The following is a 12,463-nucleotide window of genomic DNA, read 5'->3' as shown; positions in this document are numbered from 1 at the left end:
GCTCTTGGCCTAACTGATATGTGCCACTCAGAAATCCGCCTGAGCTTTCCCTTTATTTCAAACCCGCCGACGTGAGAGATCTTCGACCGTGAACACAGACTACAAACGTCCTCGGCAGCAGACAGACAACACAAAAGCTTCTCGGTCCTTCTGACGATCCACTCATCGCATCTTTGCCACACGCCAGCCGATCCCTCACACACCGGGACGACGGCCGCACTGCTCATGTCTGAGTTAGCCCATCTGATCGCATGACCGAGTGGAATTTACCTCTTGGTCATTTCTCGCGATCATGCTACCGTCCCCTAGACGTGCCAATCAGCCTGGATCTGGATCCTTTCCCAGGATAGTGGAACCCGTCGACGATGATGATGATGATGACGACGGCTGGCAGGGCAAGTCGGGCAGTTTCCTTGTGTCCCTCACTAACATGACGCAGATATGCCCGTGGTACGGTCCGAGGATCTAGTGACAGGACATGAAGGGGACACGGATGATCCTCGAGCAGCTCCGTATCGACCTCCTCCTCAACTCTTAGGACTAGGTGATGAGACTTCAGCGGCAGGTCCTTCCAACGCGACTGGAACCCACCTCGAGCTCGATGCCGACACCCTCTTGACGGATTCCTGGAGACAGAAAGCTGCGCTCGACGAGTCAGACTACACTAGAATTCGCCTGGACGAAGATGAAGAATCTGAACAAGTCCATATGCGTACCAGATTCCTATTTGACGAGGATAAAGCCATGACACCGTTGAGTCAGATGCAAGCTACGAAGGAGCTCTTGACGGAAGGTCAGAGGATAGCCTACGTTGGACTATGCTTTCTAGTGGCTAAACGGATGGTGAAGGATGCAGGCAGAGGATGGGAGGGACAACATGCTAAAGCGGCAAGTCGATGGACGAGCGGAGGAACAACAACGAAAGGGAAGGGAAAGGGAGATGTACCCGTCGTGGAAAGCGCCAATCTGTGGTTGATAAAGATCATGGCGAGGTTGTTCCAGCACATGGAGTTGGACCCGGCGGGTAGGCACATCTCCTCACGCGGTGTTCGGACGCTGATCAGATTGCAGAACAACGCATGATTGAATCCCTGCTTGAACACGGTGTCGATTCTCAGGATCTCGTCCCGGCTTTGACCACGACCCACACCGTCAAGAATCCCGAATTCGACCCGCTAGCTAAGAAACAAGCTGAAGAGGATGAAAAGGCTGAAGAATTCAAGAGGGAAGAGGAGGAACGGGATCAACCTCCGCCACCGCCATACGAAGCTCCTGTCGAGTCCCATCCAGTACCAGCTCCTTCACCATCGCCACGGCCTACGATGCCAAGGCAAAACTCTCTCAAGCCGTTCGGAGACGACAGCGATGACGATATAGGCCATGTGATGCCTGAACGCACTCGCTCCACATCAGATCCTTTCTCACTCGATTCTCCTCCCGTCGCTTCCTCCTCCAGCAGACGACCGACAATGCTCAAACTCCCGTCCTACAATGAAGATGATGATGGTGGGGATCTTGGGAATCTCGGCTCGCCTCGAAGCGCGCAACCGCCACCAGCGTCCCCAATGCACTTGGAGACTCCATCCAAATCGCAAAATTCGCCACCCCCCACCCAACACCTTTCGTCTTCCGCCGAGAAGAGTTCCAAAGAACACACAATATCTCCGCTCGAGGCCGACGACGCAAATGACGTCGAGACGGATCCCACAGATCTCTCCAAACCCTCGGGACTGCCTTCATTGCCTGGCGTCTCGACATCATTGACGAATGCCGATGAACATGTCACGTTGGATATCCGTTGGACAGTGGTAAGTACCGCGGCGCGCGGTCATGAGGCCCATTTTACTGATTGCACATCAGCTATGCGACCTGTTCCTGGTCTTGATCGCCGACTCGGTCTTTGACGCCCGTTCACGAGTGTTCTTACAACGCGTTGCCGAAGCTCTCGGCTTTGAGTGGCTCGACGTGGTGCGCTTTGAGAATCGGGTAACGGATGCTTTGGAGATCGAGGAGAATCTGGAAAAGACAGAACAGGGTGACATTATCGAAGGTAGACGGAAGGGTGCTTTACGGAAACGATACGCTATGATGGGGGCCGCCGCAGTCGGTGAGTCCTCTACATTCCCGGCAGCTCGACATACCTGATGCTGTGCTATAGGCGGTGGACTGATCATCGGATTGAGTGCCGGGTTGCTTGCCCCTGTCATTGGCGCTGGGCTTGGAGCTGCTTTTGCGACTGTCGGTATCACCGGCACGACGGGATTCTTGGCCGGAGCAGGAGGTGCAGCGATGATCACAACGGGAGGTATCGTCACTGGTGCGAATATCGCTGGAAGAGGCATGGCCAGGCGCACGAGAGAAGTCAGGACATTCGAGCTCAGACCGTTGCACAACAATCGCCGTGTCAGCTGTATCATCACGGTCGGAGGGTGAGTCGACAGGGGTTGAGCTGAGCCTGATGACATGTAGGTTCATGGCTAGCAAAGTCGACGATGTACGATTACCTTTTTCCGTTCTTGATCCCGTCACTGGCGATGTGTTGTCGGTACTTTGGGAACCGGAGATGATGAACGAAATGGGTAATGCTCTCAAGATCCTGACATCAGAGATCTTGACCCAAGTCGGTCAACAAGTCTTGCAGGCGACTGTCATGTACGGTCTAATGTCGGCGTTGCAGTGGCCGATGAGTGAGTGACTTTTTGGGATGAGCTTTGGTCTGACAGGCAGTCCTCACCAAACTCGGTTACCTCATCGACAATCCTTGGTCGAACGCATTGGATCGTGCTCGAGCTGCGGGCCTGATTTTGGCCGATGTCATCATTAATCGTCATGCCGGTGTGAGACCTATCAATCTCATCGGATTCTCACTGGGCGCTCGAGTCATCTTTTACGCCCTGGTGGAGCTCGCTCGAGCCAAGGCTTTTGGGCTGGTGCAAGATGTCTTCATCTTTGGCGCGACATTGACTGCATCTCGACAGACTTGGCTGGATGTCCGGTCGGTCGTCGCGGGGAGATTCGTCAATGGATACGCGACCAACGATTGGATGCTGGGATACCTGTTCAGAGCAACATCTGGAGGTCTGAATACAGTCGCCGGTTTACGACCGGTCGAAGTGACTCCCGGGATGGAGAACGTCGATGTGACGGATATCATTTTCGGTCACATGAGTTATCGATCGTGTATGCCTCAGCTGTTGGCTCGGGTGGGATTCCCCGTCACGGCAGATCACTTTGATGAGCCTGATGTGAGTTGATTCAAGGCAAGGCCAATGCGCTGATGTCTTTGCAGGATCCCGAGATTGACATGACGATTCAAGAGCGGACGATTGTCAATGAAATGGATGAGACTCAAAAGAAAAAGAAGAAGATTCTGGGAATATTCCCTCGGCGAGGCGGAGCTCAACAATCCTTATCTGGCACGAGTACGCCTCATGCTGCTGGAGGGCTGTCAGAGCCAGTCCGAGTTGCGCATTCAGCAGATGATGAAGATCTTCCACCACGGGAGGACAATGACGAAGATGATCTGCCTCCAAGAGAGGATGACACTGGTGATCTCGGTGTTCCAGAGACACAGACTGGCTCTCGAGATGCCGAGAGACAACGTGCCAAGATGGAGGCAGAGGAAGCGGCTGCCATCAGGTCAATACCGAAAACAGCAGGCTTCGACTTTGCTGCCATTTCGAAAGAGCTCGGCAAAGACATCAACGTGGAATCATTGCCCGATGCCTCTCGGCAAGAACCTCGATCGCCGATCCCACCTCAGCCTACTCCGCCTATCGACCGCGCTGGATCTGCCCCTCCCCCAGCAGACTTTTCATCGAGAGCTCAACAGCCATACTCCCCCAATGTCTCTGCAACGCCATCGCCACCACCACTTGTCGGCCGAAGTTCATCTTACATGTCGACTCCGTTGGACAACCACGATGAAATCACCAAGAGCTTGGCGAGCGTCACGGGTGGTCTATCTCTTGATGATCTACCTTCTTGGGAACGACCTATGCCTAGGGAGACTTCTCCATGGGGCGGCGACAAGGGCATGAGTTCCCCGCCTGTGAGAGCTTCTGCGTCTTCCATTTTCGGATTCAACGCTTGGTCAGGAGGTGGTGGAGGTCATTTGACGACCCCTTTGGATAACGGACCAGTCTCAGGACTACCATTACGTGCTGCTCCTCCTGCTAGACCTCATCCTGTGGGACTTGTCGCTCCCGCCTCAGGAAGGGGATATTCAAAGAAGGAGGAAGAGTTGGCGGACGGCACGGAGAATCCATGGTAGTGTAGCATCCGCATACGGTTGCATCGAGGCTGTTGAAGACATTGTCACACATTGGCCGCCTCTCGCTGGCCATTCATTCACTCATCCAGCCTGTCTGTCTGTTTCTCAGCCTCGTCTCAATTGTAGGCTGGGCAGAGATGGGTGCCAAGCAGAATCGCCTTGGCCCTATTGACATCAATAACAAATCTTGACAGAAGCTTGCTGCAGTGATGGTGTCAGTGATCCTATCAGATGTGCTCGAAACTCTCGGCCGCTAGACAATCGAGATCTGCTTGCGTAGAACTATTCTCACAGAACCAATATGTTGCCGGCCTCAAATCTTGAGATGATCATGATCAGATTGATTGCATCTGCTGCCGAGTCGCTCGGCAAAACGCGCCACCTTTTCTTAGCCAATCGATCGTTTGCTAATCCTCTTTTCTCGCCGGTCACAGTGCGGGATTTTTAGCCACCTATCAGATTAGGAACATGGCCCTAATGTCCCTAATCAGAGATCTCTTTCTGGTTAGTAATCAGTAATCGGTGATGATGGAATTGTGTCGACGCAATGAGAATTTTGCCACTGTCGTCATCGAACGGCGGGCGGGCGGCAGAGCAGCAGGGCAGAAGACAGGAGAGACAGAGAGATAGTATGAGTGAGACCTATTCTCAGCAATACAACGACGAATAAAAATAATAAATTTCTCAAGCTGGGGAGGGGAATTCCCTTCTGACTCTGACGCTGACTCTGACCGACCCATCCCCTTCTCTCTTCATCCATCTCTCTCTCTCTCTGTCTCTGTCTTCCCTCTTCACTTTTGATAATCTAGCACTCGAAACTCTTCCTTTCCAGTCAGACCCCTCTCTCTTCACCTCTCTGAAAGCATCTTCACAATGGTCGGGTGAGTGTTGAATGGCCGTCCCGTTCGGCTCACTGCTGGCCCCCCTTGTCCCCAGGCTGACTCGGACTGGTGTAGCTTAGCGTCTATCAAATCTCCCATGATGGGTCTCTTGCTCGCCGTGGCTTATTCCAACGTGAGTGGTGACCAAATGTACACTCCAGAATCCTTTCATACTGACAATCGCTGCTCTTCCCTCGTAGATGGTCCTCGACGTCATCTACATTGTCAAGGTCCACGAGAACCAATATACACAGACCTACCCTCCGGCCATTGCCGCTTCTCTCGTCAGAAGTATCCTGCACATGCTCTACTGTCTGGGATACTTTGTCACTAGCGCCAAGGGAGTGGCTTACCAAGCCAAGAACATTGCCATGGCTATGCTCTTCTTTGCCCTCTTTGGAGTCGGTAAGTCAACCCATCATCAACGATCAAAGGTGATGAGGAAACTCTCCAGCTGACTTTTACAATCCCCTTCATGCAGGTGCCGATGCCGCTGCTATTGCCCTCAAGCACAACGTCAACTACTGCCCTGTCTCTGCTTCCAACTATGGAAACTGTATCGGAGTCTTGAGGGTCAGTCTGCCCTTTTTCCTCCGTGTTTGGGACTGGCTTGCTGACATGTCTCACCCCCATTTAGGGAACCGTCGGTCTCGGTTTCGCCCTTGTCGGTCTCGACCTCATCTACATTGGATACCTCGCTGCCCTCGTCAGCAAGTACGGAGCTTGGGGCAAGGACCTCTACAACATCCCTGAGCGAAAGCTTGCCAACGCCGATCTCAACGACAAGGCCCCAGCTCACTAAGGGAAATCGATCGTCGATCTCGTCAACTCGTGACGATGTCCCTCTCTGTATCCTAGAAATTCCCGCCCATCATCAAGTATAGTCACTCTGATAGATCATCATCGTCATCAGAGCTTCTCGCCTTGTTCTCCTACCCATTCTCAAGGTTGGTGCGCCTTAACCGGTGCGCTGTAGCCATAATTTCTCTTCGAATACGTTATAATCCAACTCCAATTCATCATGATATCCTGAATGCATCGGTTGCTTGCATACAGCCGTATGGTATCAACGCTGACCTCTTTGTCGGACCATCCTCGCTCAGACCGCCTGGTCCCATACGAACCTGACTGTCGCATCATTCCTGCCCATTCCTTCGGCTTCAGCAGGTTGACCGGGCGTATCCACAAGTGGCCAAGCGTTCAGGGGCACGACCGCGACACCAGGCCGCTTGTCCCTCAGGTGAATCTTGAGCTCGGTCAGTCTTTGAGCTGTCCAATAGATGGCCAGTCTGTAGGCGGTGTTAAATGAGGAAATCGGGTGATGACTGGACGATGGAAGTTGATCTTTCGGTGAAACGGGAGATGGTGTGGATAGAACGGAGGGGTCTGTGGGAGGAGTAGACAGGATTGTGATGTAGAGATCGAGGATGGCGTGGGTCACGTCTGTTCAGAAGCGAGTCAGTCGCCGCCGCAAGTCAGTCTCGAGGAAGAAGACGAAAAAGAAGAAGACCGAAATCTACTCACCGTCAACTTGAGCATGGGATGTATGATACGCTTGTTCCCAAGAACCAATGTTGCCGAAAAGGGAAGCCACGTCTCTAGCTTGGTTGTCCATTTCTGCAGACGACGTCTTGCTCTGATCGCCCATGTGAAGTAGACAAGCCGTATACAGTGAAGCGATGGCGATGACATGAGGAGGGAAAGAAAGCGGAGCGTGTGTGCGATGGCTATGGAATGAGTCCTTTTTAAGCGCTTGTTCTATCTCAACTGATTTCTTCACTTCACTCACCAATCCACGGCTACTCGCCAACCTCGCTGGGAGAGGTCTTTCTGGACTGATCAAATCACTCTTCAGTTGAGGCTCCTTGTGTGTCGCTCAGAACTTGATTCTTCTGCTCACCTCTCAACGTTTTACTCAGCTTGACGACCAATCCCAATCCAAAATGGACACCGAACTTGAAACACATGGTCTCAAGCACCAACCTCTCGATATTCATGACTCGCTGTCTTTCACCCTCCAGGACATTTTGGTCCACCGCGCCAATATCCACCTGACCCTTCTTCACGAGCTGAGGGAATCGAAGAGCGTACGAAGCCAAAATGATATCGCGAGGTTTCTTGAGTGTATCGTGGAGTTTAGACGAGACGTACAGGACAGTCAGGGATACTTCTGTATAGGCGAAATCTTTGTAAGGGAAGAACAGGTGAAATCGCATGTAAAGCGTCTGAGCAGTTGCAATGGTTCGTCTAGGACTGGAGAGGCAACAGCGGTGAGCCGGACAAGTCGGATAGGCAAACAAACAAAGGAACAGCTCGATGTCACACTTACAATCCACATCGGACGCCTACAGCGTCAATAAACCCACATGCTTGTTGCCTAGATCTCTCTTCGCGAGATACAGACAACTTGCCCCGTTGCTTGGCTGATAATCGCTCTACTTCGGCAGGCGTAAAGTACGGCTTGTACCGTTTGAGGTGGATCGACGAGGCCGAAGCAGCGTCAGTCGTCATCTTTACAACTCAATTCAGACACGCAAGGATAGGAAGACGAGATTTGAAGAGCGAACAGAACGGCATCTCCTCGTTCAAACGGTCCGTCCGGCAAAGCGGAACAATGAATAAAATAATTGTCTGATTTGGCCTGGGAATTGCATAATTACAGAAGCTGCTATGATATGCAAGAGGCATCGTACTATCCTTGCTGACTGGGGTTTGGACTGGCTCTTGGCTGAGACCCAGTAGTCTGTACACCGGGCGACCGGGCAAATTGGGGCTGGAGGCAGAGCATCAGAACCTCCATGTCGAGACAGGGGAAAGATCCACTCACCACGCCCTGGATGTTCTGTCCCATTTGTTGACTTGCCGCCATCTGCGCTCGATTCTCTTCCATCTACGAAACATCTTCAATCGCCGGATCCCGGACACTGCCCCACTTCACTCACATTTCTCATCATAGACATGGAAAGCTGTCGGATAGTGTCCGGCGTAGCTTGTTGTCCGTTTGCCTGCAGAGTCGCCACGATTTGCTGCATCAATGCATTGTTCATATTGACGTTGACGCCCTGCGCTCCACCAGGATTGATAGGTGTAGGTGGCTGACCTTGAGCCAGTTGAGGACTTCCGGAGCTAGGGACACGAAGACGCTGAGCCGCCTGACCTCGAGCCAATGCCGCTTGAGCTTGAACAGCAGCTTGTAAAGCTGCAGCTTGTTGAGATGGAGATGATTGGGGACCAATGGCCGCGTTGCCCAAGGCTGGTGAACCATGCTGCCCGTCACCATTAGGTAGACCTTCACCGTGTGAATAGGGCGAAGCAACCATTCCTTGGGAATGAGGTGTACCGCCAGACGAAGCTCGTCGATGAGGATTAGGCACAGCTACGCCGGCTTGTTGAGTAGCTTGTTGAGCCTGGGCTTGAGCTTGTCTCGCCGCCAGCTGTTGAGCCTGGAGCAATTGCATCTGATGTTGCACCTGTGGATTCTGCGCGATAGGTTGACCTTGACCAGGTGGAGGCATGGGTCGAGGTCCAGTCACAGGTGTAGCGGCACTGCCACTGGTATCAGATCCTTCAGATTGCTGCTGTTGTAGTTGTTGTTGTTGCTGCTGCTGCTGCTGTTGCTGACGTGCAGCCGTTGCCGCAGCTACGGCTGTCAGAATTTGTTGCTGACTAGGAGCCATGTTCGGCAGAGGTTGGCCATTGGGACCGATACGTATAGGCGCAGAAGGCGGGCGCATGGGAGCGGCCGCACCCCCAGCCTGGACCTGAACGAGATTAGGCTGAATCTGCTGTTGTCCCGCTTGAACCGGCTGTTGCGCTTGAACTTGACCTGGTCCGCCTGCCTGTTGCTGTTGCTGTTGTTGTTGCTGCTGCTGCTGTTGTTGCTGCTGAGCCAACAATGCAGCTTGTTGCTGCCTTGCAACTTGAGCTCTAGCCTCTTGCATCTGTGCCAAACGCTGTTGTCGTTCTCTGATCTCACGAAGATCTCGCTGGAATTTGGTTTCGACCAGCTCGAACGGCGTGCTGACCTGAGCCATGAGGTAACTGGCGTGACTCTCGTGTACTGTGATAATTCGCTGAGGCTGATCTTTGACTAAAGAAGAATGGGTTGATTAGCTAGAGCCGGATCCTCAAACGCTGGACACTCACCACTGCCTCGAGGTCGAAGTGCATCACGTTTTCTAGACAACTTTCTCATGGCATCGTACACAGCTTGATGTCTCACGGCCTTCTTAGTCCCTTCGTACTTGTGTCGGCCGACGGCCTTGGCTTCGCGTTTCGACATGCCAGGTGGTGGAGGCGCGGATTCAGGCATTGGAGCGTCGGAGGAAATACCATTCTGCTGTGAAGGAAGGGTAGGTACAGCGATAGGTTGAGGTGTGTTCGTTGGTCCGTTTGCCAGAGGTGCTGTAGATGTCCCCGGGATAGCTGCGCCAGCTGTTGTAGGAGGGGGTGCAGAAGTGAGAGCGGTTGTTGGAGCTGCGGTCCCGGAAGAGGGTCCACCAGGAGTTCCTGTACCTTGAGCCGCAACCACAATGGGATCAGGTCTAGGTTTGCCGGCCCCACTCCCCCATTTCCAATACCACCTGTCCCAACACTCATAGGCACTTGGCTTGTCAGTCGGAATCCCAATGACTAGCGAATTGAACATGTCGGAGATGAGTTGCCAGTGGTAAGGGTACGTCTGAACTAGATGGTGCAGGACCTGATCTTCTTCGTCTGTCCAAACATGAGCAGGTCGAAGCCCCTGGGCAGAAGGGATAGGTACACTGGGGGCGTATTTAGGATTCTGAGACATTCTAGCTCGACCCGTAAAGACGCTCGAGGTGGCCTGAACGGCATCTTCCGGTACGTCGGCAGATCCTTTCGGATCTTCAAACCACATGCCGTCGTGTAGATCCCAAGTTCCTTCCAAGGAAGCATTTCGAGCGGGTTTGATTGCGGATACGAGAACAGGGTTGACATCCATGATTCGAGAGACGTGGGCAATTCGATGAGCCGATGTCAATCCTTCGTCCAGGCGTTTAGCGATCTTTTCCTCTTCGTGAGGGTGTGGGCCAGCATACGTTGCGAGATCCGGGAAGAGGTCGACGAACGACAGAGGATCATTTAGTTCGTCAGCCTCGGCTGGGGCCTCCGCCGCTTTGGGAAGAAGCGGGAGCGCTTCAATATCCACAATGGCCCGCTCGAGGGGCATATCCAAAATGGGTCGTCTCGATTTCAACAGCTCCTCAGCATTGGCAAAGCGCTTGTGCAAAACGATACCTCCGGGCAAGACAGGTTGGCGTAAAGGCGTAGGCGAGGGGACGTTCTGCCCTTTCGGACTCTCCGCCGCTGAGAGAGGGGGGATATCTGATCGTCAGATACACCGGTCTGTCGTTGGTTTGCTCACCATCCAGTCCTACGGCGGCCTCAGTGACATCCTCCGTTTCACCGGGCGCATCCTCTTCGCCATCTGCATCTGCCTCCTCTCCCTCGGCATCTACTTCACCATCTGCGTCGTCCTCGCCTTCTGCATCCACTTCGCCATCCGCATCCACATCAGGCTCCTTCTCCCCATCCGCGTCTGCGTCTTCCTCACCGTCTGCATCCGCATCCTTCTCGACCTCCATAGCGCTGTCCTGTGGTTCTGCCTTGGTTTCGACAGGTAGTATTTCCTCCAAAACTTCTGCACCCTTGGAGGCTGGCTCCATCTCAGGTTCCAGACTCGCTTCTTCTTCATCCACTGTCTGGACTAACATCTCCACATCATCCTCACCGTCCTCTGCTGAGACCGCTGCCGGGCTGTTGGGGTCCATCTTCACTTCCTCGCTCTCGTCTGATGGGTGGTCCGACCGACCAGGTATCGGGACTTTGTTTGATTCGCCCCAATCTCGACCTCCCACCATCAGAGCGCGCTTGTCCTTTGACAGATGCCACTCGACACATTGATACGCAAACTCCCTGGCCACGACAATCTTCCAACGTCTTTCCTCGCCGAAATCGATGCGCATCCATTCCTGATCCCGTCAGTCTTCAACTGATCCGACACTATACGTCGGCCCGACTGATGACTCACCATCTCCTCAAGCAGAAAATCGTGATGAGATTTCGGCATCGCTGGACCCCTGAGCTTCTTAGGCTGCCGTAAGCTCCATCTTCCCGCTTGCTTCTTCTCGTCTATCCGTTCCATGGCTCTAATATGCCTCAATTCCTGCTCTGCAACTCTCCAATCGCCCGTCAGGACACACTTTGTCGATCTGGGTAAACTGCCACTGATCGGTGTAAGGCTGTACTCTATCTGCAAGAGTGCCAGATCTTTCTTACGTTCCTCCGTCTTACTACCTCTGCGCTTCCTTTTATTCGTCTGAGGTAAAGGCGGAAGGCTCGGTAGACCATGGACATAGTCAGATTCCAGCGGCATGAAGACCTTTGAAGGGGTGGACGAAGCGTCCTTGGCTGGATTGTAGTTGCCCAAGGGGATCCATTCTGGCACAATGATATTCGTCTGGATGACGGGCGTATATTTAGGAGGTTCTGACACCTGACCTAGTGACACGGTCGGCTGTTCTGGGGATGGAGAAATCGCGATGGTTTCTGAAGGTACGGCCTTGACTTCCAGCTCGACTGGCGGGGGCTGTATCTCGACAATTTCGCCAACCGCTACCTCGTCAGGAAAGACGCTCGTGGTAGGAGGAGGAGAAAGAGGAGGAAGTGACGGCAGTTTGAGACGAGATATACGCGAAGGTCTGCGTTCTGATCAGTCGATCGCGTCGAGTCGTCGAAGGGATCAACACGTACCCCGCATGTAGCTCAAACTGAGCTTTCCAAGCTTCATAACCTCCTTCTAATGCCCGAAAGTCCACTTCGTCCTCATCGATGATTGGAAAGTCCGATCCAGGGACCTTGGGCCGATCGAGCATCCCATGCAGGAGCCGAAGATCCCCATCATGAGAGGAGGCCACTTGGCTAACACAAATGTCAATATTGTGACATGGGTTTGGCCTGGCGACTTGCCTTTTTCGAGCCTCTCTGGCTTCTAGCAGCTCATGAACGGCCGCTCGAATCTCTATCGGCTGGGTATAACGCATGGTCAGTCCCGGATACAGGCTCAAGTCACGATGTAAACAGAACGAGAGGATAAAGAAGGACTTACAGAGATCTCAGACTCCATGGCGGCCAAAATCTCCCTTGAAAAGGGTCAGCCGATGGATTCAGACCTTATCTAGAGGACAGAATGGTTTTCAGGCGGTCTCTAGACTGAAAGAACACGTCTAGTCATGGTTATAAGTCATCAAGGGTCGAAAAGATGGCGGTTGAGAAGATGCTTTCG

General features: G+C 53.1%; 4 protein-coding genes across 4 annotated transcripts; 2 read left to right on the top strand and 2 right to left on the bottom strand.

The window, feature by feature from the left end:
* Positions 1-9: 9 nt before the first annotated feature.
* BD324DRAFT_638970 (hypothetical protein) lies at positions 10-4,634 on the top strand. The gene is made up of 8 exons (XM_022017179.1): positions 10-395; positions 440-1,024; positions 1,072-1,808; positions 1,861-2,107; positions 2,159-2,429; positions 2,470-2,687; positions 2,728-3,245; positions 3,290-4,634. Exons 1-8 carry the CDS (start codon positions 293-295, stop codon positions 4,271-4,273), a joined length of 3,663 nt encoding a protein of 1,220 aa, XP_021867944.1. The 5' UTR covers positions 10-292; the 3' UTR covers positions 4,274-4,634.
* A 16-nt stretch (positions 4,635-4,650) lies between these two features.
* On the top strand, positions 4,651-6,206 carry BD324DRAFT_638967 (hypothetical protein). The gene is made up of 5 exons (XM_022017178.1): positions 4,651-5,154; positions 5,230-5,287; positions 5,355-5,559; positions 5,636-5,727; positions 5,792-6,206. The coding sequence occupies exons 1-5, from the start codon at positions 5,147-5,149 to the stop codon at positions 5,954-5,956; spliced, it is 528 nt and encodes a 175-aa protein (XP_021867943.1). The 5' UTR covers positions 4,651-5,146; the 3' UTR covers positions 5,957-6,206.
* On the bottom strand, positions 6,207-7,753 carry BD324DRAFT_638955 (cyclin-like protein). Its single transcript, XM_022017177.1, has 5 exons — positions 7,484-7,753; positions 7,055-7,407; positions 6,944-6,989; positions 6,679-6,881; positions 6,207-6,597 (listed from the first exon to the last, which is right to left on the bottom strand). The coding sequence occupies exons 1-5, from the start codon at positions 7,663-7,665 to the stop codon at positions 6,254-6,256; spliced, it is 1,128 nt and encodes a 375-aa protein (XP_021867942.1). The 5' UTR covers positions 7,666-7,753; the 3' UTR covers positions 6,207-6,253.
* Positions 7,754-7,793: 40 nt separating this feature from the next.
* BD324DRAFT_207767 (hypothetical protein) lies at positions 7,794-12,453 on the bottom strand. Its single transcript, XM_022012182.1, has 9 exons — positions 12,287-12,453; positions 12,148-12,206; positions 11,932-12,099; positions 11,210-11,879; positions 10,544-11,150; positions 9,301-10,503; positions 8,097-9,244; positions 7,982-8,044; positions 7,794-7,927 (listed from the first exon to the last, which is right to left on the bottom strand). The coding sequence occupies exons 1-9, from the start codon at positions 12,302-12,304 to the stop codon at positions 7,847-7,849; spliced, it is 4,017 nt and encodes a 1,338-aa protein (XP_021867941.1). The 5' UTR covers positions 12,305-12,453; the 3' UTR covers positions 7,794-7,846.
* Positions 12,454-12,463: the final 10 nt, after the last annotated feature.

Source organism: Kockovaella imperatae (genome assembly GCF_002102565.1).
Source record: "Kockovaella imperatae strain NRRL Y-17943 chromosome Unknown BD324scaffold_18, whole genome shotgun sequence".
In the NCBI taxonomy this organism is placed as follows: Eukaryota; Fungi; Basidiomycota; class Tremellomycetes; order Tremellales; family Cuniculitremaceae; genus Kockovaella; species Kockovaella imperatae.
Note: the sequence above shows the minus strand (reverse complement) of the source record. Positions and strands in the feature narration are given on the sequence as shown.

Bases quoted from the DNA above. Each gene is read 5' to 3' on its own strand.
- BD324DRAFT_207767 (XM_022012182.1), bottom strand. The intron at 10,504-10,543 runs GTGAGCAAACCA...TCTGACGATCAG, and splicing joins GGCCGCCGTAGGACTGGATG to ATATCCCCCCTCTCTCAGCG. The intron at 9,245-9,300 runs GTGAGTGTCCAG...ATTCTTCTTTAG, and splicing joins ACTTCGACCTCGAGGCAGTG to TCAAAGATCAGCCTCAGCGA.
- BD324DRAFT_638955 (XM_022017177.1), bottom strand. From the start codon at position 7,665: ATGACGACTGACGCTGCTTCGGCCTCGTCGATCCACCTCAAACGGTAC. The intron at 6,882-6,943 runs GTGAGTGAAGTG...CTCATTCCATAG, and splicing joins TGGCGAGTAGCCGTGGATTG to CCATCGCACACACGCTCCGC. The intron at 6,598-6,678 runs GTGAGTAGATTT...GCTTCTGAACAG, and splicing joins ATCCCATGCTCAAGTTGACG to ACGTGACCCACGCCATCCTC.
- BD324DRAFT_638967 (XM_022017178.1), top strand. The intron at 5,288-5,354 runs GTGAGTGGTGAC...CTTCCCTCGTAG, and splicing joins TCGCCGTGGCTTATTCCAAC to ATGGTCCTCGACGTCATCTA. The intron at 5,560-5,635 runs GTAAGTCAACCC...CCCTTCATGCAG, and splicing joins CTTTGCCCTCTTTGGAGTCG to GTGCCGATGCCGCTGCTATT.
- BD324DRAFT_638970 (XM_022017179.1), top strand. From the start codon at position 293: ATGCTACCGTCCCCTAGACGTGCCAATCAGCCTGGATCTGGATCCTTT. The intron at 1,025-1,071 runs GTAGGCACATCT...ATCAGATTGCAG, and splicing joins CATGGAGTTGGACCCGGCGG to AACAACGCATGATTGAATCC. The intron at 2,430-2,469 runs GTGAGTCGACAG...GATGACATGTAG, and splicing joins TGTATCATCACGGTCGGAGG to GTTCATGGCTAGCAAAGTCG.